Source organism: Ostrea edulis, chromosome 5 (genome assembly GCF_947568905.1).
Source record: "Ostrea edulis chromosome 5, xbOstEdul1.1, whole genome shotgun sequence".
In the NCBI taxonomy this organism is placed as follows: Eukaryota; Metazoa; Mollusca; class Bivalvia; order Ostreida; family Ostreidae; genus Ostrea; species Ostrea edulis.
In genome coordinates, this window is record NC_079168.1 from 59,632,306 (window position 1) to 59,653,381 (window position 21,076).

At 35.2% G+C, this 21,076-nt stretch overlaps 1 protein-coding gene across 1 annotated transcript in view; it reads right to left on the bottom strand.

The window, feature by feature from the left end:
• LOC125650872 (sodium channel protein type 4 subunit alpha B-like) overlaps positions 1–21,076 on the bottom strand; it is an 81,989-nt gene that overhangs the window by 24,211 nt on the left and 36,702 nt on the right. Inside the window, exons 8-20 of the mRNA XM_048879427.2 lie at positions 19,474–19,707; positions 15,301–15,364; positions 15,058–15,202; positions 14,435–14,599; positions 11,970–11,996; positions 11,570–11,590; positions 10,024–10,212; positions 9,288–9,695; positions 7,237–7,330; positions 3,898–3,957; positions 2,256–2,503; positions 1,741–1,914; positions 32–370 (exon numbers count right to left, since the gene is read on the bottom strand). Coding sequence (XP_048735384.2) covers positions 32–370; positions 1,741–1,914; positions 2,256–2,503; positions 3,898–3,957; positions 7,237–7,330; positions 9,288–9,695; positions 10,024–10,212; positions 11,570–11,590; positions 11,970–11,996; positions 14,435–14,599; positions 15,058–15,202; positions 15,301–15,364; positions 19,474–19,707 — 2,168 coding nt within the window. The remainder of the gene's footprint in view (positions 1–31; positions 371–1,740; positions 1,915–2,255; positions 2,504–3,897; positions 3,958–7,236; positions 7,331–9,287; positions 9,696–10,023; positions 10,213–11,569; positions 11,591–11,969; positions 11,997–14,434; positions 14,600–15,057; positions 15,203–15,300; positions 15,365–19,473; positions 19,708–21,076) is intronic.

The following is a 21,076-nucleotide window of genomic DNA, read 5'->3' on the forward strand; positions in this document are numbered from 1 at the left end:
TCTTAACAGTATGTGATATTGAGGAACTTACAACAAGATTCCCTATAATATATGTGAGTAGGAAGAACGGAATACATATTGCACTATTAGCGTTTGTGCATGCCCACATCGACTCAATCCATTCCCCACACAAAACTCGGAAGATTATCATGAATGAGTGAAGAAAGTCTGTAAAATTCCATCTCGGCATATCGTCTTCATAGACTTTCATGTATCCATCTCGGAATAATTGCTGTCCCATCACGGCAAAAATAAAGACCACAATGGCAAGAACAAATATGAGGTTTCCCAATGCTCCCATAGTACCAGCAACAATGCGGATCAGCATATTCAACGTCTGCCAAGATCGGGCGAGTTTGAACACTCGTAACTGTAATTATAAAATGATGACAAATTTAACACCAATGTTAAAGTATGTAGCCCTCTTTTTATGTGAAAAAAATCTTATTCAACCGTATCGACCTAGCACCAATAAAATGACCAACGACACGAACAGTATTAAATTGTAAAATTTTAGGATGATCTGTCCCTTCTTCAGGACGACAGAATATTTACATAGAAATGAAAATTAAATTCTAAAATTGCGAACTAAAACTAAAACTCATCTAGAAAGGCTAAGAAAAAAATCAGAATGTCTACAAATTTGAAATTAAGCCATAACAACGTCTGTACTGAACGAGTCTTGACGTTCCTCATTTATAGTGCTATATTTATAAGTTATAGACTTTGTATGGGAAAATATGACGACCGAGTTTTTTGGCGCGTAGACAGACCGAGCTTGCGAGGTCCGTTCGCGACAAAAAACGAGGTCGTCATATTTCCCATACAAAGTCTATAACCTTTTTATTATATACTTTCAATTTCATTTAGAAACTAACAATAATTTTATTTTTAACAATAACTTTATCGGTTTAACTGAGTAAAAGATGAAAAACACGAAAGATTTGAAAATTAACGGCGTAGAAATTTGATTGTGACGTAATGTTTGCGGGCCGGAATGTTTCCGGGCATATATCGTGTGATATATGCCCGCAAACTTTTAAAGAAAAAAGAAGAGATGAAATTGAAAGTATATAATATATATATATATATATATATATATATATATATATATATATACATATACATATATATATATATATTCAATAAATTATTTTTTCTTGGTATCGAGGTAGAATAAAGTAAAAAAAATAAAATCCAATACTCAAACTTTTATCTATAGCGCTTTCGCCCTGCGGGCTCGTCAGTAGATTTTTAAACAATGTAAACAAGTTCCATTATGACGTCATCCTCGTGACGTTATGTGGGCAACGTCAAACATAATACAGTCATGATTGTGACGTCAGAACATTATACAATGTTAATGTTAGGCACTTTTAAAAATACAGACATATTTAAAATAGTTCAGTCTATAAGTTTTAAGCGCCTCTGAATATTCCTGTACATTAAAGGAGACATTCTATGTAAAATGTACATGTTAAATAACATGAAGTAAAAATATTAACAGTTTAGTTTCGGCTTAAACAGTTTTATGAAATAGTTGTCCTTGGCTCTGCGTAATTGTTCATTTTCCTCTTTTACTTTGTAAAAAATAAATCTACTGACGAGCCCGCAGGGCGAAAGCGCTATAGATAAAAGTTTGAGTATTGGATTTTATTTTTTTACTTTATATATATATATATATATATATATATATATATATATATATATTAGGAAAATCATCAGAATGGAATTACATACTAAACGGAAGCTCCTTAGTACCGACAACCCGGAAACATCATCTAAAGCCATTTCTAAAAAGCTGAGAAACACGATCAAGAAATCAAAGATATTCCAGCCATCCCTAAAGTAGTTCATAGGACTAAGGGCGATTAATTTAAGGAAAGCCTCGGATGCAAATATAGCTGTGAAAACCTGAAAAGAGATACGATATAATATATAAAACAATGCGTATCAATTGCAGCTATCAGACCCTATATACCAGGGTATGAATAAATCAGTTACTCATGACGTATGCCATAAATCATGCCACACTGTGAAGGTATCTATAATGGCGAAATCAGTATTTTACATATTCTAACATAAACGTACATGTAGTAATAAAATCGCCAGTTAATACATTTTGGAAATAGTGTAAACTACATGTATTGCAAGAACAGTCATGAATTGGAGATGTGCGTTGTACGCGAAATGGCGAAAGAATGTGTTTATAGTACATGACATACTGGCGATCCTAAAATGCATGTAACTCTTACGTAGTTCCCATAAAAAAGCAATTCTGTCAGGTCATCTGATTTTGGATACTGGTCAGCCGCCATAAAGGCTGTGTTGGCAAGGATGCAGATGGTGATGAAGAGGTCCACAAAGGCGTCTAAAATAATGAAGCTAACAAATTCCTGGAATTTAAGATAACATGGACAGCACGTCCAACTGCAGAACCGTCTGTACAGTCGATCCTTAAGAAGCTCTTCCTCTTCCTCGAAGGGGAAATCACTGATGACACCTGAAATACAAAAAACATACCATGCAGTCTTTGATATCAAGACATAATAGGAAAATGCACCCCAAAAGTAGATAAAATAAAAATAAAAACAATTAGAAAATATTGAAGCGAACGATCTACCACTGAGCTACCGTGACTGCTTAATATGAATGAAAAATTCTCGACGGGACATAAAACAAACAAATAACCAACCAACTAGCATTAAATAGTTGAGGAGATATTGTTTATGTTAGATTTTCTTAAAAGTAGGTCAAACTTTAATGTCAATGTCACAAGATGAAAACTTCGGTAGCAATACAAAAGCCTTGTCACAAGAAATGCACATAGGGGTATGAGAGCTCTATCACGCACCATTCAAATGTTATGAGCAAAGTTATAGTTTCAGATCGACAAATAGACAGGACGAAACTATTATATACCTACGACTTTAGAATCGGGGGAATAAAGAAACTTGAATCCACACAACTTTGGAATGTTTGTATTTTAATATGATTTAGTGTGGCCCTGCTACTCAAATAACTTGTTTTAATTAACTTTCTGTATATTCCCAAATAAAACTTTGATCTCCTTTAGTGGTCCCTCCCCGTCTCGGGGACCCCTGAATTGAACAAACTTGAATTTGCAATACCTGAAGATACTTACATATTGATAGACTAATCATGGTCCTGTTGTTCTTGAGGATGTTTTTTTCTATATATCTCCATATAAAACTTCGATCCCCTATTCAAGCCCAACCCTACTCCCGTGATTTGAACAAACTTGAATCTACACTAAATGTACTGGGGAATTCTTGCATATCAACATGACTAACCATAGCCCTGTTGTTCTTAAGACGATTTTCAAAGATTTTAGCTATAGATCCACATGTTAAAATTTGATCCCGTATTGTGATCCCACCCTACTCCTTGGGACCATGGGTTTAACAAACTTGAGTCTACACAATGTAAGGAAGCTTTCATGTAAGTTTCAACTTTTCTGATTGTTCTTCAGCAGATTTTTAAATGACCCCATCCTATTTTTGCAGTTTCTTGATTATCTCCCCTTTGACAGGAACATGGCTCTTCCTTGGTGCAAATTTGTGCCAAGTTTGATTGGCATTGATCCAGTGGTTCTGGAGAAGAAGTCTAAAATGATAAAAGTTTACGGACGGACAGACGGGCGCCTGTCAAAAATTATCAGAAAAGCTGACTTGAGTTTTCAGCTCAGATGAGTTCAGAACCTGTCTAATTTTAGCAACTGTTCAATCAAAAATGAAAGGACATGAAATACTGTGTGATGTGCTTATATTCAATATTCTTACCAAAATCGTGTGAAATGTAAAATGAATAAATCTAAAGAAAGAAAACCCAGGACCCCCCCCCCCCCCGCTTTTCTCTCTCTCTACAAATACTCACTGTGTTTGCTGTTCCGATGTCCCTCAGCATGTGCCAGAAGACTTTTTAGCACCATCATATCTGCAGATAATAAATTTAGTGTATACAATTTTCTCTAATACACCAACAAGTGAATATAACAGTGATCAACCTCATAAATCCTATAAAGAATAGAAAATTAAGAGAAGGGTAAACACGGACGCCGGGACATAAATGTAAGAGAAGTAGTACCAGGTTTCTAGGAAGTTTAAGCATCCCATTTAACCGGTCACATCCGATGTGAGACCTATATATCTTTATCAGGTAAACAGAGTCATCCGTAGTAAAATGTGAGTATGTTAAAAATGGCCTAACAATTGGTATAAAATACGTCAGATAGCACCCGACTCAGTGATAGCTTGGATTTGCAAATTCAATCATAGTAAAGACCATATATTTTGCTAAATGCTGACTTTAAACGAGACTGTTGGAACTCCTGCTACATCATCTTATTTGTCAGTAGTCTGCCTCGATTTAAAAATTAATTATACACAGAACATGCTCTCGCGTATCGAATCAGCTGAGTGACATAAACACCATACAAATATGGGAAGTTGACGATGGAGAAGCTGAAGGCATCTTGTTTGTCATAAAGTTATGTTGTTAGTTTGCCCTGGATATCTATGTTCAAGAAAATATCCAAATATAAAGCAGATATGGAAGACTCTGTGGTGTGTTTTATTGCAAGTTCACTGTGATATATCGAATCGATAAATTAATGAAAATAACAGATACAATATGTAAAATGCCGTCGATCCATCTTAAAGGTCATAGGAGATGATTTTCAAAAAAAAATTGTTTTGCACGAAAATGTGTTCTTCTTTAATTACTTAACATATGTAAAGAAGTCATTCAGAAAAAATCGTAAGGTAACAGGCGCTACAGACCGTCAAATGTTGCCGTGGTGTGAAGTATCAAAATAGTAAGATGACTTATCCCCCTCGCTTGATGACGTCAAAAGAGACCAGCCTGACGCAAATGTGTATTTGTTTATACTAACAACTGCGGGTTTTTGCCGTCAAAATGTTCAATGTGCTTACATTCAACTGTAATTTAGCAAGTCAGGTATTTCTATATACTTTTGTCTAAATGATCCAACGTTCAGAAAGACTTGGGTGTGAAATCTACACCGAGAACACAGAACTCGAAGTTGTTTGACAATCATTTTACGCGATTACGGGGGTTGATGAGGATCAGTTTCGTTATTGTATTCATTCTACTTTGGCAAAAACTAATGGGTTTATGAAATTAAATCTTCGACCAGATGCAGTTCTAACTATTTTCGACTAGGCTACAAACCAACGGCAAGCACGGCGAAGACGAGAACATCCTGGAAAACGTTGACTGTATATAATGACGGTAGACTACATGTAGTACAGATATTCATAATTTAGTATAAACGTGTATGATCTGATTAGTTTAGAAATGAAATCTGACTATAAAATAGTTATATGAAGCTCTTCTGATCAGAATTTTTCTCTCTGAATACATAAGTAAATAAATTGAAGATGAATAGGTCTAACTTTATATGTTGAAAGTTGCATTATCAGACCCCCCCCCCCCCCCCCCCCCCTCTTTTCTGTTTGAAAAAGAATGTCCAAAGCAAATGATGGAACATATTGAAATTACAAGTTTTTGTATCGGGTGAAATAAACCAATTTTTACGGTCATGCAAGAGTTGGGGGATGGGTTTTTTTTTCTTTAAATGAAGCACTAATTTGCACGTTGGTTTCCTTATTAGGGTAAAAAAAATTAAACAAATAATAACGTTAAAGGCCGAGGATTTTGAACAACCTGTCGGTTGAATGAATCAACATGTAAGAATTAAAGCTGATAAATTTATTTTGTATAAATGAGAACGTTAGCCATTGATAAATTAGGCAGATTATTCTTTTTTCTACGTTTTCTTGTATCCATTTGACTGCCTTCGTCGGATACCCAGTATCCGACGATGTATGACAGCCAAACATACAGTTTCCGACGTGAGTTCCTGCATACTGTGCAGATTTTCTGGCTATGTACAGCTTATGAACCGATCATCGTCCCACACCCCACGATGACTCAACATATTCCAGAATTCTTTGGCTACCTAAAGTTGTCTGTGTGACTCGTCCATAACGCATGGCCTACAAAAACAGTCAGGACATTCGGATTTTTCGACAGTTCCTTCAATAACTGGTCCAGACGAAGAATTCGTTCTTCCTCTGGCTTCCAGTTCCAACCATTATACGCAAGAAAGAGCCCTTATAGCGTCTAATGTTATGGTAAATTATTATTCATATAGGCCCTAATGTCGCAAATTTTATTGTAAAAGAATGTTAAAGCCATTTATATTTATTAGATTCACCTGTTAAACTAAAATAGCTGTACACGATACTTGTAAAAATCCTATGAAAATAAATTCAAAAAACGGCGCTCGCGATGTGTGTAAAGGAAATTTCGATCTGGCTATAAAATATATCCGAGTCAGGGTGGAACTTGGGCACATAAAACCAAAGGGGGATGAGGGGGTGCCCACCCTTTTTGTTAGTCAACCTTCACCCCCCCCACCCCCACCCCCTTGGGGAAAAAACGATGCTGCGTCGCTGTGTCTGCATGGGATTAGAAAGCGCAAGTAATAACTATCTATATTTCTCTTATTGTCACCAGAGAATGTACTCTGAAATTATCATACATTTATCATTAACCAGTCAGTATTGTTTCAACCAATTCGGAATAAATAGGATCTTTCAAGATCGATTTTCTTGTTCGTCCTCCGATGAAAAATCGTCGATGTGGCTGGCATTTACATTAATTATGAGTTCAAAGTGATATCCTTGTATAACAAACTATGGTTCCCCATTCAAAAACTCCTCCAGTTGCGAATAAATCGTCTATGGATGTGCTTTTGTTTTAATTCGCAAATCTGAGTGTGGTCTCTTATGACGTCACAAATTCAGGAAATCAGGAACGATAATCGTGTAACGATTTTCTATTCCGACTACATTTGCACTTCAATTTCTTCGAGTTAATATCGTTTTTAATCTTTAAAAAGTATTTTTATGAGGAGTCTATGAAACAAAGTTGATAATTATGGAGAGAAAACGTATTGTTAAAAACCGTTTCCTATGACCTTTAATGTCGAGTTGAAGGCCACAAGAGATTTTTTCTTCCCACGTAGCTTAAATTCTGTCTTATAAGAAAAACAAAACAGGTTAGCTAATAATGAAACACAATTGCAAGTTGTGCCCAAGGGAATTCCGACATACATATATAGGACATACAAAAACTTTAAACAACGCAAGATATTACTTTTACTACATTTGATTTGGTATGTATTACCTCTTGGATCGACATGTTTTCCACTATGAGGGTGGCAAATTTCTTCGTCATGAGACTTCTTTTCAATGTCCATTCGGGAGCCGACTATAGACCCCTACAAGAGGTTTGATTTTTTATTAGCGGTTTTTTCTTATACTATTCAAGAAATGAAAACTAATAAAATGAAAATTACTCGGATAAAAATATGGACAAACATTTGTAATCTTGCTTTTGTCAACGATTCTGATTTGATGAATTACATACGAACTTAATCAATATCGTTTTGTAGTTTAAAGTGTAACATGTTTTTGGACATCAGAGTAACTGGACTAGAGGTACACATGTAGGTGAGGACAATACCGGCCTTCATCGTCACTATTTTCAATAATCAACACACCTGTGTACCAGTGCATGGATAATTTTGTGTTTCTTAGATCTCTACGAATTAGACAAAAAGAGCTTTACCTGCATACGCCCAAACACAAATCCATAAATCATAGAATATAAATATACATCCATTAAAGATATATAGAGAGTAAAACGGTTTACAATTACCTATGAAAGAAATGTAATACCAACTGTTTTTAGAAACATGCTACAGTCACCATTGTTGATTTTTTTGTGCAAGATATCAGAAGGAAAAGGGATGGAAATGCATGGGTAGAGGTTAAAAGTACAAATGATACATGCATGGACTAAGAAATATATGTGGATTATTCAAGCCTTTTCTTGTTGCTTTCATGTATGTATTTTTTCCAGATACCATTTGCAATAATTAGGAATTTGTTTTATATTACGTTTTCTTCAATACAAATATATAGCAAGCCACAATTCTATGCTGTTTTCATCAATGCAAATTCTTCAACATAATCTTTGCAAGCAAATCAAAAACATTGTAAAGATTAGAAATGTACCAACACTGACTCCGAGAAAGAGTCCCAAAGTGACTAGTTATAGCACATATCGGCATATACCGTACTTTGTTCCGGAAAAATTTCACACCGAGTTATTTTAGCCATCCACATTGAAAAACAATGTACATGTATTACTGTTCTAGGATATCGAGAACAATGTACATGTATTACTGTTCTAGGATATCGAGAACAATGTACATGTATTACTGTTCTAGGATATCGAGAACAATGTACATGTATTACTGTTCTAGGATATCGAGAATTTTGAATTCGCCCGGATTGTATTTTGCCCGTTTAGGATGAGGTAGAAATGGGCAAAAATAAAATTGATTGTGAAAAACCACTTATAAGCGATATTACTTGTGATTTCCCATCGCTTGGTATGTCATAAATGGTCTTTGTATACTTTATGTCACTGGTCGCAAAATTCACTCATATACATGGGTGAAAACATCAATTAATAAAGAAATTACGAAGACATCAAGTTTTTTTTTAATCTTTCAAAGACCATTGGCAGATATTTCCGATAGCGCACAAAATTCGATGTAATTTAGCACTGTTCCGTGTATCAAAATCAGCCTAGCATAACATGTCTGATGTTTACAACGTGTATCAGATGCATTTGGTAAAATATCGAGCTGGTAGTACCCTGAGTGGAAGTAGGCATGATTCTACAATCACCATGAATACCGAACAACTTTTACTTTTTTATGGCGGGATGTAACCCGATGTGTGCTCGCTGTTTTATCTTTTGATTTTGTCACAAACCACACGGAATTGTTTCAATAAGAAGCTACACCTAAGCACAGTATCAGTTTTTAATAAACTTAAACATTTGACTACGTGTATGTGGACAACCATATCGCTTTAATATGCGCCCAGTTCAGAAAAATCAATTCATAGTTATCGTAGTATTACATATAGGTGCCAAATTAGCATAAAAGGTGATGGTACTAAGATTGAGTAATTTGAGTAATTTACAGCATAGAAGTGTGGTATTGGAGATAACGTGTGCCGGAGAACTGAAAATCAGCTAAAGCGGTATGGGATATTTTGAAGATGGCTTGAATTGAAGAAAATGTAATTAGAAGGCAAAATAATACATACACAAGGGAAGTCTACAAAACCAACATCTTATGGATGACGTTCCAAACTTACATTCTCGACATGTTTACCACGATCCCCCGCGTCAAGAGGATGTAAATGAGAGCTGTCCTTTGGTTTTTTCCAGTCCCACGGGGTATCTAATTTCCCGGGTTTTTCTAATGGAGACCGAGGTGACTTTGGAAGGGATCGTCTACTATCACGTGACGCGAAACTACTGCGCCTAGAGGAGCCAGTGCGTTTCAACAATGACGCATAGCTACCTCTTCTTGACGCAACAAATTGTCTATAGGTCAAATTCATTGTTAGGTCATCCGAACATGGAGTAACGGCATTTGGGTCGTCTATATAAGGTAGATTGTCCAGCATTAAAGGTTGATGGTCACCATGATTTGCATTGTATTTGGCCTTCTTAGTGTTTCGCCGCACAAATGGAGTGCCGGGTAAACTCAAGCTAGGTTGCTGCAAAAAATGCACATACACAGTCAACAAAGCCGGAAGCCAACTAGGACGATGCATTAGCGCCTGGTTCTGCTGTGCTCTATGCATAAAATTAATAGGCGAGGAGCACCACACATTAAAACATGTATTGTTAATTCATCATTCAAAGCTAATTTTCTTTTCTTTTTCTGATTGCTACTTTGGTGCAGGATCCATGCAAAATTTTCAAAACAAACTAACCATGTGTTGTGTGAGGGGAAGAACAAACTATTATTAAAATGTTATCGTTAGTAATTTTGGTACGATAGTTACTTGACCGTCACCACAGGGCCAGCCCATCTAACATTACCTTTTTACTGACATTGAGAAATTGTCCATTTTCGTCTGGTTTGTTAGATCTTATGCTGAATTTGTCTGCATTGTCATCATTGCCATGGTCACTCAATGATGTCTCCGATTGGCTCTTGGCTTGGGAAGCCTTCTCTGCCAAATATTCTTCATAATCCTCCCTTAGACCATCGTGTATAGTTTGTTGAATCTGTGTACATAAAATCAACAGGTTTACTATCTTTAATGAAATGTGAATATTACATCTCAAGTCTAATATACGTATACTAAACAATTCCTGTTATTTTGATAGCAGCCATTTATATATGTCGAAGATAACTTTGCATTGAATTTGGTATCTGCGCAGTATTAAACGGTACAAACATAGTTGGCAAATTTGTTAGAATTTCGGGGGTTTGTGACAACGAGGTTTAAAGGTCAGAGGAATATCAAATTGATTTTTTATTTTGGAGAACTGTTATTAGAATGGAAAGGTTTAAAACACAAACGTGCATATCAAATTTTTGAAGTGTGCCTATATAAGAAATAAGAGTTACTGTATATGGGTCATAACGCTCATATTTGATGCCCTGCTTCACCTTTCAATGTGAACCCAAAGCTATGGCGAGAGTTTTGTTTTGAAGACCTTGAATCAAAATAAATGTGAAGTGTACCCTTCTCCATGAGATTTTTAAAAAAAATTCTATTCTACCAAATATACTAAGTACATTGTAGTGCAGTTTCAGCCGGCCCCGGTCTTATAATTTGAACACATCTGATGTACAATAAATGATGATGCATGCACATCTAATTGTTGCCTTTCTGATCTCATGTTTTCCCTATTTTTTTTAATACATACTGTCTTCGAAGTTGGAGGAACGTTTATAAAACTTTAATTTTCACAATGCGTAATCCTGTTCCCTGGGAAATAGAAGTGAGGAAGTCCGCATGTTTCGCAGTCCATGGTGTGTTTCTTCTAATTCGTACATTTCACGATATGAGTTTTATGAAAGTTGTGTAATTCATGGCCAAATGATTTTGCAATACGTATCCATGGCTTTTGAATTTTACAATTCTTATTCCCTTAATCAAAGGATATTTTGGTCATTACGCCTATAACTTTCTATAAAGAGTCTAGAAAACATACCAATAGGGCGGTAGATAAACAATTAATAAAACTTCATAAGAAAAGCTCACTTGACCCTTTAGCTAAGGTGAAGTAAACTTGTATGCATAAGAAAAAAATGTATGAGTATAAAACTATAAACAGAGAAAGAATTCTACAGTTGAAATATGTTTGCCAAAAGGATCGTCCAATGTATGCAACAGGTTCAAAATATTTTTCTCATGGTGTTCGACTATGAAGTTTGGATTTCATACTCCACAAGCTTTACACGTTTAAGCATGCATAATTATGAAAAATACCACCATGCCAGACCAGTTCGGACAAATTAGTATATAGAAAAGTATAGCTATATATTTTGAATAAGTAATATCTGAATATAAAGTTTGCAATCGTGTGTATATCGGATTTGGATTTTCCATCCGTGCGCGGTGCGATTACTTACCGCATGGATTTGCAATGCCTTCTATAATAACAATGTTTCTCATATGATTTTGAAGTAGATAAAATAAATTCTTTCTCTATTGCCCAAAATCTACCCATGCATATATAACTCCATTTATACAATAACAAGTACAAACGCCATCTTCTTACACGAGCAGACATAGATCTCTCGCTACAATGTACATGTAGTAATACCTTGGATAATTTTAATCATTCCATATTGTGAGTTGGTTAATCTTCTAAATAGGATGTTTCCCACACCACATTAATTGTACTACATGGTTGCTATTTTACTTCCTGGAGAGCTCTCAAAATTTCTGGACTCTATCATATGTTAGTACTAACAGACATGACTATACACTGTTTGTGACGTCACTATAAGCGGGACTTCTGTTACTTACGCTGGAATGATCACAAGATTTATCATCCTAAAAATAATACATGAAATGAGCTGAATGAACTAAAAATAATACATGAAATGAGCTGAATGAACTAAAAATAAACAAACAACAACAGAATTTACAAAGTATGAAGCAGTGAAAATTATATTACTGAAATTAAAATGAAGCCAATATTTGATCTTTGAAAATAAAATTGAAATCCAAGTGGGATTTTGCGGGTTAGAACCTATCGAAATGAACCTGTCTGCACTTAAAATAAATACAAAATATTACTGAATAGGAGATACCTTTTAAAGCAATCTGATAATGTTTGCATAATTGCTATATACATTTATAAAAGGGGGATCTCTTGATCAAATAGCAGACTGTCTAAACGGAAAAATGGCAGCTTTACATAATCAAACAAGCTTTAAACCAATCATAACTTTTCCTGATATACCACGGTAACTCCGTTTCAAAATTAATATGACACTGATATTTGTCATAATTGATATACATGTATATTATTTTATTTTTTTCATTTTCTAGAATATTGATGTGAACATGAACCCTGATTTTGAAGCCTTTGGTTGTTGGCGCGTGTCATAATATCCCACAAAAACTACAAAGATAGTCACGTGAGCAGCCTATTATATTGAATAAATATAATTCAAAGAAGAAACAAGGTGAGGAATAGAAAGATGATGGTAGTGTTATTTCACTATAAGAAGATCTAGGCTACATCGAATTGAATTTACTTCAGGAATAAATGTCTCATTTATTTGTATTCTAGGGGTACATAAACAATGGACACATTCGATAATTTGTATAATCACCGAAGCCATTATTCAGAACGTACCTCATCCTTCTATATACCCACTTATGCAAACAGCATAGACCTTTCTTAGTTGTTTAATAAATTACTATTGTTATCATGTCAAGCTGAGTGGCAATTTTTAAAAAAAAAAAAATTATTGAAAACGATTGCCAAGTGTAAATATTACAAAAATTTAGTATTTCTTCCACAAACAATGGGAAAATACCCTTATCTCAGTCAGAGAAAACGTGGGATACCTACATGTATGACTGAGCAAGGGAACTTAATCTGTGAAACGATATGTAATCATGTCAGTCTTGAAAGGGGTATCTAGAACGAGACTTAAACATTTACCCAAATATAGAATACTAGTGAAATTCAATGTAACGTATTCCAAAACAATGTTTTAATGAAGGAAGAACTGGGACATATTACAGCATCATTATATATGTTTATTTAAGGAATTCAGCATGCGAAAACTAAATATAAATTTATAATGAACATTGTCTTCTCGTTTTACAGTTTCATGAAATATTACTAGAGCTTATCACAAAAACCAATGGCATTTTAGACATAACGAAAGTTAGCATTTGTTTCTTATTGACGCATATACGTAATTACGTTCATCAGAAATTCTTTCACGACATTAATGGAATCATATAACACCCACATAAAGACAATCAAAACACTCATAATCAGTTTCAAAATTGAAAACTTCACTGTCAAATCCAAAATTGAGTTTTAGCATTCTTTTAGAAATCCATCTGCCACTAAATATAGTCTGTAACAAAACCTTTCTAAATGAACTCATACCGGGAGTTCCTTTCAGTAAACATATGGTTGTGTGTGTGTACGGTGTCTAGTAGTTTTGCTTGTAATTAAGAGGTAACTATATCCCCATTACATGCTACACAAACTAACTAAACACGCCATCTTGAGGCAGAAACAATGTGGCACTCCATATTGAAACACAACTATTGCTTCTCGTTTTCACAATTTATCAAAATACTACTATGCCCACCGAGTCAAATAATTTCAAACCAATATTTTTTGCGATGTTCCTTTTTTTCTCTCCAAAGTACAAGGCAATTGTTACCTGTATATCTGTTATTACCTACAGTGATATCAACACAGTGATAAGTAAACTACCTGATAATGATAGTTTGTTGATGTTGATATCGGTCATAAAAATCCAGGTTTTAGATGACGGTTGAAAATCATTTTAAAATTTAACTAGCAATCCAGCTAAGAATCATGCAAAATAGTATGATTTATCCTAAATGAGCCGACACAAAAAAGTTAATTTCTAAGTAATATGGTTGTATATCGTGGATATTGTGATAATGCATTATATTTGACAGAAAAGATTCAATATATTTTATTCGAATGCCGCCATACCACAAACCAGATAAAGGTCTACTTAAAATGTTCCTGTTAATTTCCTGTTCAAACAAATTATATATATATATATATATATATATATATATATATATATATACATACATATATATACATGTATATATATATATATAAGTTCATTGCTATTTCAAAACTTCCCAGGGCCAACTATTGAACAAAATATCAATTCTTTTCATCAGTAAAACTTCTTTTGCATGATTCTTAAACAGACTGCTACTTAAGTGCTTTTTTGTGAGGCTGATTCCCTTACTTTTCGTTCCTCCTCCTCTTCATCAGCATCGGCCTGGTCCTGTTTCTGGGTTTCGTCATAAGACATGGCGACAATAGCTAATATAAGATTCACTAGGTAGAACGACCCCAGCAGTATCACAATTATAAAATAGGCGGAATGGTAGGGGCCCTCGGCTCTCAATGTCTGTAAACAATATGTAAAACAATATTTAAAGCATCGAGTAAGTTGTGCTGCTGGCTTATACTGTATATCCTCTCCCCTAGAAGAAATTCAATTTACTACAAATTGTACATAATGTAATTAGCATTTGAAAAAGTTGGAGAATCACCCAAAGGCTCTTTTTCAAAGTGTCTACAATCTATGAAATCATCTGTTTCCAACAGTATGTCCAGTTTAGAAATTCACACAGTGACTTCAGAGTAAGTAACACGACTGTTTACACTAGATTTAAAGAAAACCTTTAATTTGAGAGAAGGATCTAGTTTCTTGCAGAAACTGGCCGAAATTCCATGGATCGATTTAATTTTCCCATTAAAATCATACAGCCCGAGAATTATTGAACACGACCAACAACGTCCTGCGATATATATTTTGATCGAAAAATTAATCATCAAATTAAATAATTCAAAAAATATACTTACAATTTGATAAAGGTTTTCCCAATAGTCCTGTGTCATCAAACGGAATGTACATAGAAGGGCAGTCCCAAAGTTGTCAAAGTGAGTAAAGTTAGAGTTTGGGTTCGAGTGGGTATCGTTAATACAAACATACGAAGGTGGACACTGTCTAAAATATTGAATAAGCATCATCAATTTAAATGTGGTCGATGTTTAATTTCTTAGCTTAAATAATATGCAGTAATTATGATAGATTTTAATATTTACCCTGCTCCTGATGCATTGCCACAAACAAGAAAATCATCAGACCCATCCACCTTTTTCCAATTTTCTATAAATATATATATAGATACAATTTTTATACGAACTGTAATGTAAATACTGCAAATATTAATTTCATTTGTTAGGTCACCTGAGTCACTCAGATGACCTGTTGCAATCTGTTTTCGTTCGTCGTCGTGCGTTGGTCGTAAAGTTTTGAACATTTTCAACTTTTTCTCTGGAAAGACTGAACTGATTTGAACGTATTTTCGGTATATAACATCTATGAATCAATGGGAACAAAAAAATTGAATTTCATGGTGTCTGCCTCCCTGGAACCTGAGGGGTGTGCCAAAACCATCAAAATTAATGTAATCTTTAAATACATGTATCTTTACTCCTGAACAACAAGCAGTTTCACTATTGACACGAATATAATAAGGTAGTCCATACTTTGATTTTGCAACACCAGAATAAAGACTATGTTTTATGACTATATTCTATGATTGTGGATGTTGCTCTTCAGGGTCTCTTTACACCACGGCGGGTTATGGATGATACTCCCTCTGAATCATGTCTTCAGTTCATTAAACTTAAATTTACTAACACAGGAATAGATACACCATAAGGAACATTCTTCGTTAAAAATGTTCAGTCTTGTATTCCAGCAAAGTTCAAGTCTTCACTCCGTATTTCCTACAAATATACTTCTACCACTGCAATCAACCTTTTTTAATTTCATACAATTTTTTTTTTACAGTGCGTAGATATAGTCCATCTTTTACGTAATCCACCTTCGTGTTCTTTCAACTATAGTCCAGCTGGACTTTACTGGTGAGGTCGATATAGTTGAAAATGAGTACCTGAAATAACTTATTTTCAAAGGTCCTAACTTCAAAGAACCCCGGTTTTTCAATTGGCGACAGAACTTAATCTCTATTATAGTATGAATATGCCAGACGATGAGGTTAAGTATCAAGAAGAGGAGCTTGACTCTTTGTCAGAATGGATAAAAAGTATAAGAGAAGTATCACGTATCAGACAAGACACAACTCAAAAGTACGTACCACCCGATTGATCGATTGATTGTATCTTATTTAACGTCCCTCTCGAGAATTTTCCACTCATATGGAGACATCACCAAGACTGGTGAAATGCTTCAAATTTAGATTTTGGCCTTTGCTCGGCGCTTACGGCCATTGAAGAATTGAGTGTTCTTTAGCGTGCCACACCTACTGTGACACGGGACATCCATTTTTAAGGTCATCTCAGAGGACCTGTGACATTCACACATGATGCCGAACGTTTGGCGATGGAACTCTCACTACCTGTTTTAACGACTTAGGTCACCTATCCCACCTCTGGTATGTCCAGGGGTCCGTGTTTGTCCAACTCTTTAATTAATATTGTATTCGTAAAAGGAATTATGATATTGATCACTGTTCTTTATCTTAGTAAACCTTTACTTCTGGGCATCAAGAAGTCAAACGTTTAGCATTATTATAATGAGAAATGAGCCCTCTATTAAAAACAAGATATGATTATAATATGCCGATCATGAAGTCTCCCAAACAAAGTACTAGCTGTATAAAAGTGGCTGAGTACTGCTATTTTCCTCCCTTGAGAAAATCCAAGCCAATTTTAACTTCATTTGACAAATCTAGATAACGAAGACTTTGATTTTGAAATTTTTCAAAAAATCTCCACTTTTCACTTGAACTTGATCTTAGTTTGTTGGTCCCAACATCCTCTCATCATTTACTCTTTCAGTCCCAGTCTTAAAGTTATACAAGATTAATGTTCAAGGTTACTGGAGTCACTTGACCTTGATACCAATTTGTATATCCCATCATCCTTTTATTATTCCTGAAGATCCCATCTCTTTATCAGACCTAGTTCTTAAGTAATGCCAACTTTATGATCTAAGGTCAAGGTCACTTAATCTTGATTCTAGTTTGTCGATCTTATCCTCCTATCATTTCTGAAGATTCAATGTATATCAATTCCAGTTCTAAAGTTAATATCAGTTTGTATGTTCAAAGTCAGAGGTCAAGGTCACTGGTGTTACATGACCTTGTTACTAATTTGTATGATTGATTGTATATTGTTTAACGTCCCTCTCGAGAATTTTTCACTCATATAGAGACGTCACCAATGCCAGTGAAGGGCTGCAAAATTTAGGTCTATGCTTGGTGTTTACGGCCATTGAGCAGGGAGGGTTCTTCATCGTACCACACCTGCTGTCACACGAGGCCTCGGTTTTTACGGTGTCATCCAAAAGACCGCCCCATTTAGTCGCCTCTTACTATAAGCAAGGGGTACTGAGGATCTAGTCTAACCCGGATTCCCACGGGACACTAACTTGTAGATCCCATCATCCTTTCATATTTTCTGAAGATCCCATGTCTCTAACAGATCTAGTTCTTTAGTAATACAAATTTTATGCTCTATGGTCAGGGGTCAAGATCGCTGGATTCACTTGACCTTGATACTAGTTTGTAGTTTCTGTCATCCTCTTGTCATTTCTGAAGATCCCATGTTGCTATTAGTCCCGGTTTAAAGTTATACCAGTTTTTATGTTCATGGTCAGAGGTCAAGTTTACTGGGGTCACTTGACATTGATACTAATTTGTAGGCCCTGTCATTCTCTTTTCATTTCCGAAGACCCCAGGACTCTGCCATATTTGCCAAGTTATATCTGTCGGATTTTGGAATTAATGTTTTCCCACAGAATTCTATGTTAAACCCCACCCCTCTTTGAACCCCCCCCCCCCAAATGTACCCTAACCCTAAAAACAAAAACATTTCTGCACCTCTAGATGCATTGGCCTATCATATCCTTGAATATCTTATACCTTTATTAACCAGTATAGGTCTTAGTCAAATGTTAACAAGATGTACTGTGAGCAATGCTCACTAAGAATACACACACCCCCCCCGCACTTACCCCAATCTCCCAAAGGGTGTTGTTAATAGGTATAAATTACCTCTTTTCTGAGTGTAAAAATATGGTATGCCTTTGTAGAAGAAAATGGAAGATATAGTCAGAACACAAATCCATGGCATAAACCTATAATTTTGACCTTGAGATCAAAGTTCAAGGTCATAAAGAGGTCATGAATGTACATGATGAATAGTCTCATGGTGATACACCCATGTCTTACGGTATGACTATGTCAAAACCCGATAAACAATTTTGCCATTGAGGTCAAAGTTCAAGGTCATATAGAGGTCATGAAGGTACTCCACACATCGTCTCATGGTGATACACTCATGTGTCAAATATGATATGCCCATGTCAAAGACCAAAGAAGTCATGGCCCGGACACGAATCCATTGTAAAAACCTTTAATTTTGACCTTGAGGTCAAGGTCATATGGAGGTCATGAAGGTACATGACACATCGTCTCATTGTGATACACTCATGTGTCAAATATGGTATGCCTATGTCAAAGAACAAAGAAGTTATGGACCGGACACGAATCCATTGTAAAAACCTTTAATTTTGACCTTGAGGTCAAAGGTCAAGGTCATATAGAGGTCATGAAAGTACTCGACACATTTTCTCATTGTGATCTACCTGTGTGCCAAATATGGTATGCCTAAGTCAAAGAACAAAGAAGTTATGGCCCGGACACGAATCTGCACAGACAGACAGACGGACGGACGGACAGACAGACAGAAAGACAGACAGACAGAGTGATTCACAGAACTTCGTTGGGGGGGGGGGGGTATAAAAATGCAAAACGTTTCAAAACATATTTACTCTAGGACATACTGAGCACTATTGTCAAAAAGTTTTCAACATTTGATAAAGGAAATTATAACAGTATATGAAACAACAACAAAAAAATTTTAAATTCATTGGCGAGATGCATTAAACAAATGATCTTTTCGTACTCAAATAGAAAATTGCATTTTGCTGTGATGTGATGAAACGTGCTCTCTTATTTGTGTATGATAGTGATACCAATATATCTATCATCTAGTAAAAAGTATGAAAATGGAGAAGTATAAATAGCACAAAGGTAACACGGGTGATTTTTAAAGACCAAAAATGTGCATACTCGGGTGACGGTTAAGGCCCATGGTCCTCTTGTTTCAGTTTACAGAATGGATAAGGTAAATGAACAGAGATGAAACCCTACTAGCTACATGTACATGAACATAATCTCTAACCTGTGTCCATGGCATATTCTAACCACGCCTCGTCAAAAGTCTTGAAAGTCTCATTGCCTTCGGTTGTATTGTCGTACGTGAAGTTGGCAAAAGTGACACATTTCTGTCTGAGAGTACCCTTATATAATTGCATACCGACTAAGGCAAAAATTGAGAGCATAAAAACAGTTAAAATCATGACGTCCCGCAGTCGCCGCACCGCCTCCAGTAAGGCACCAACGATGGTCTTCAAGCCTGGAGAAAAATCAGGGCAAAATTTTAAATGAAATATTACAAGAATTGGTAAATTGCATTTTCATCGGAGATACTCATGAATACTATATATAGTAGTGTCCGTTTAGGGGGGAAATGTTTTACTTACCATCGACTTTTTAAAGATTGCATATAAACACTCAATTTTCATCAATAAAGGGTATTTATGTTATTTTCTACTACTGTTTATAGTTGAATTAGACCTATTTGAAAGTTATTCGTCAGAAATGAATTTGTTTTATTATTGACCAACTTCTAGTACTTGTCTTTGACGATAAGATACATATAATTTATAATTAAAAAAAACCACGCCAATCGGTCCTTAAAAGTTAATCAAATAAACAATGCTAAAGTAAATCGTAAATATGGCTTTATATATATATATATATATATATATATATATATATATATATATATATATATATATATAATGTGTGTGTGTGTGTGTGTGTGTGTGTGGCTGAAATCTAAGTACCTTGGATAAAATAGAATGCTATGTTCACCTTTACGTGCCTTCGAAGTGAACAATCACATTTGATTTCTCCAATATCGGGCCAAAAATAAATTAGGAATTTCGAAGTTGAAACATTTTGGTCACTCAATTGAAACACGCGCCTCTTCTCACTTTTGACTATCTTGACTAGAATTACAAAATAAAAAGGGTGGTTTGTATCGCAAACTCGAGTAAAAATTGTTGAATCATGTAGTAACATCAACTACGATCTAAAGATGACCCTACAGGTATTGCTTGGTCTATATGTTTTAGTAGCCGGATCTGATGTTTTAAATTATCTAGTCATATGATAAACATTAATTCGCGTCTCTATTCATTTTCAACTACTGGTAGCCGATCAGGTATCTTTTTGTAAGCTTTAATAGCCAGTTTCGATGTTTTAAATTATTCAATCATATTATAAAACAATTGTTGGCATTTTCTCTCGGTTAATACTATGCCCCAGTTACCCTCGCAATGGCCTTTGTCCAAAAGCACCATGTGCCAAGGAATTTTTTTGATCATCAATGACTAGTCTATGAGATGGGAACTTTTATATTAAAAACTGTTGAAATAAGGAACATTTATATGTGTTGAGTGACCATAACCTTTTCAAAATTACCTTTAAAGACCTTGATCTACAAGACCATGACGCCTCGGTTGACAATGGTTTTCTCGGGGTGAAAATTTTCAATGTTACCCTCAACTACATGCAATATTTATATACTATACCGTTGCCATCTGCAGCAAGGTATGTAACAATTGTTGCAAATCGTAGCGCGAATGACCACGCTACGTACCAAAATTTTATTACCTAATCATCAATACATAAAAAATTATTATTATAATCATTGCGTT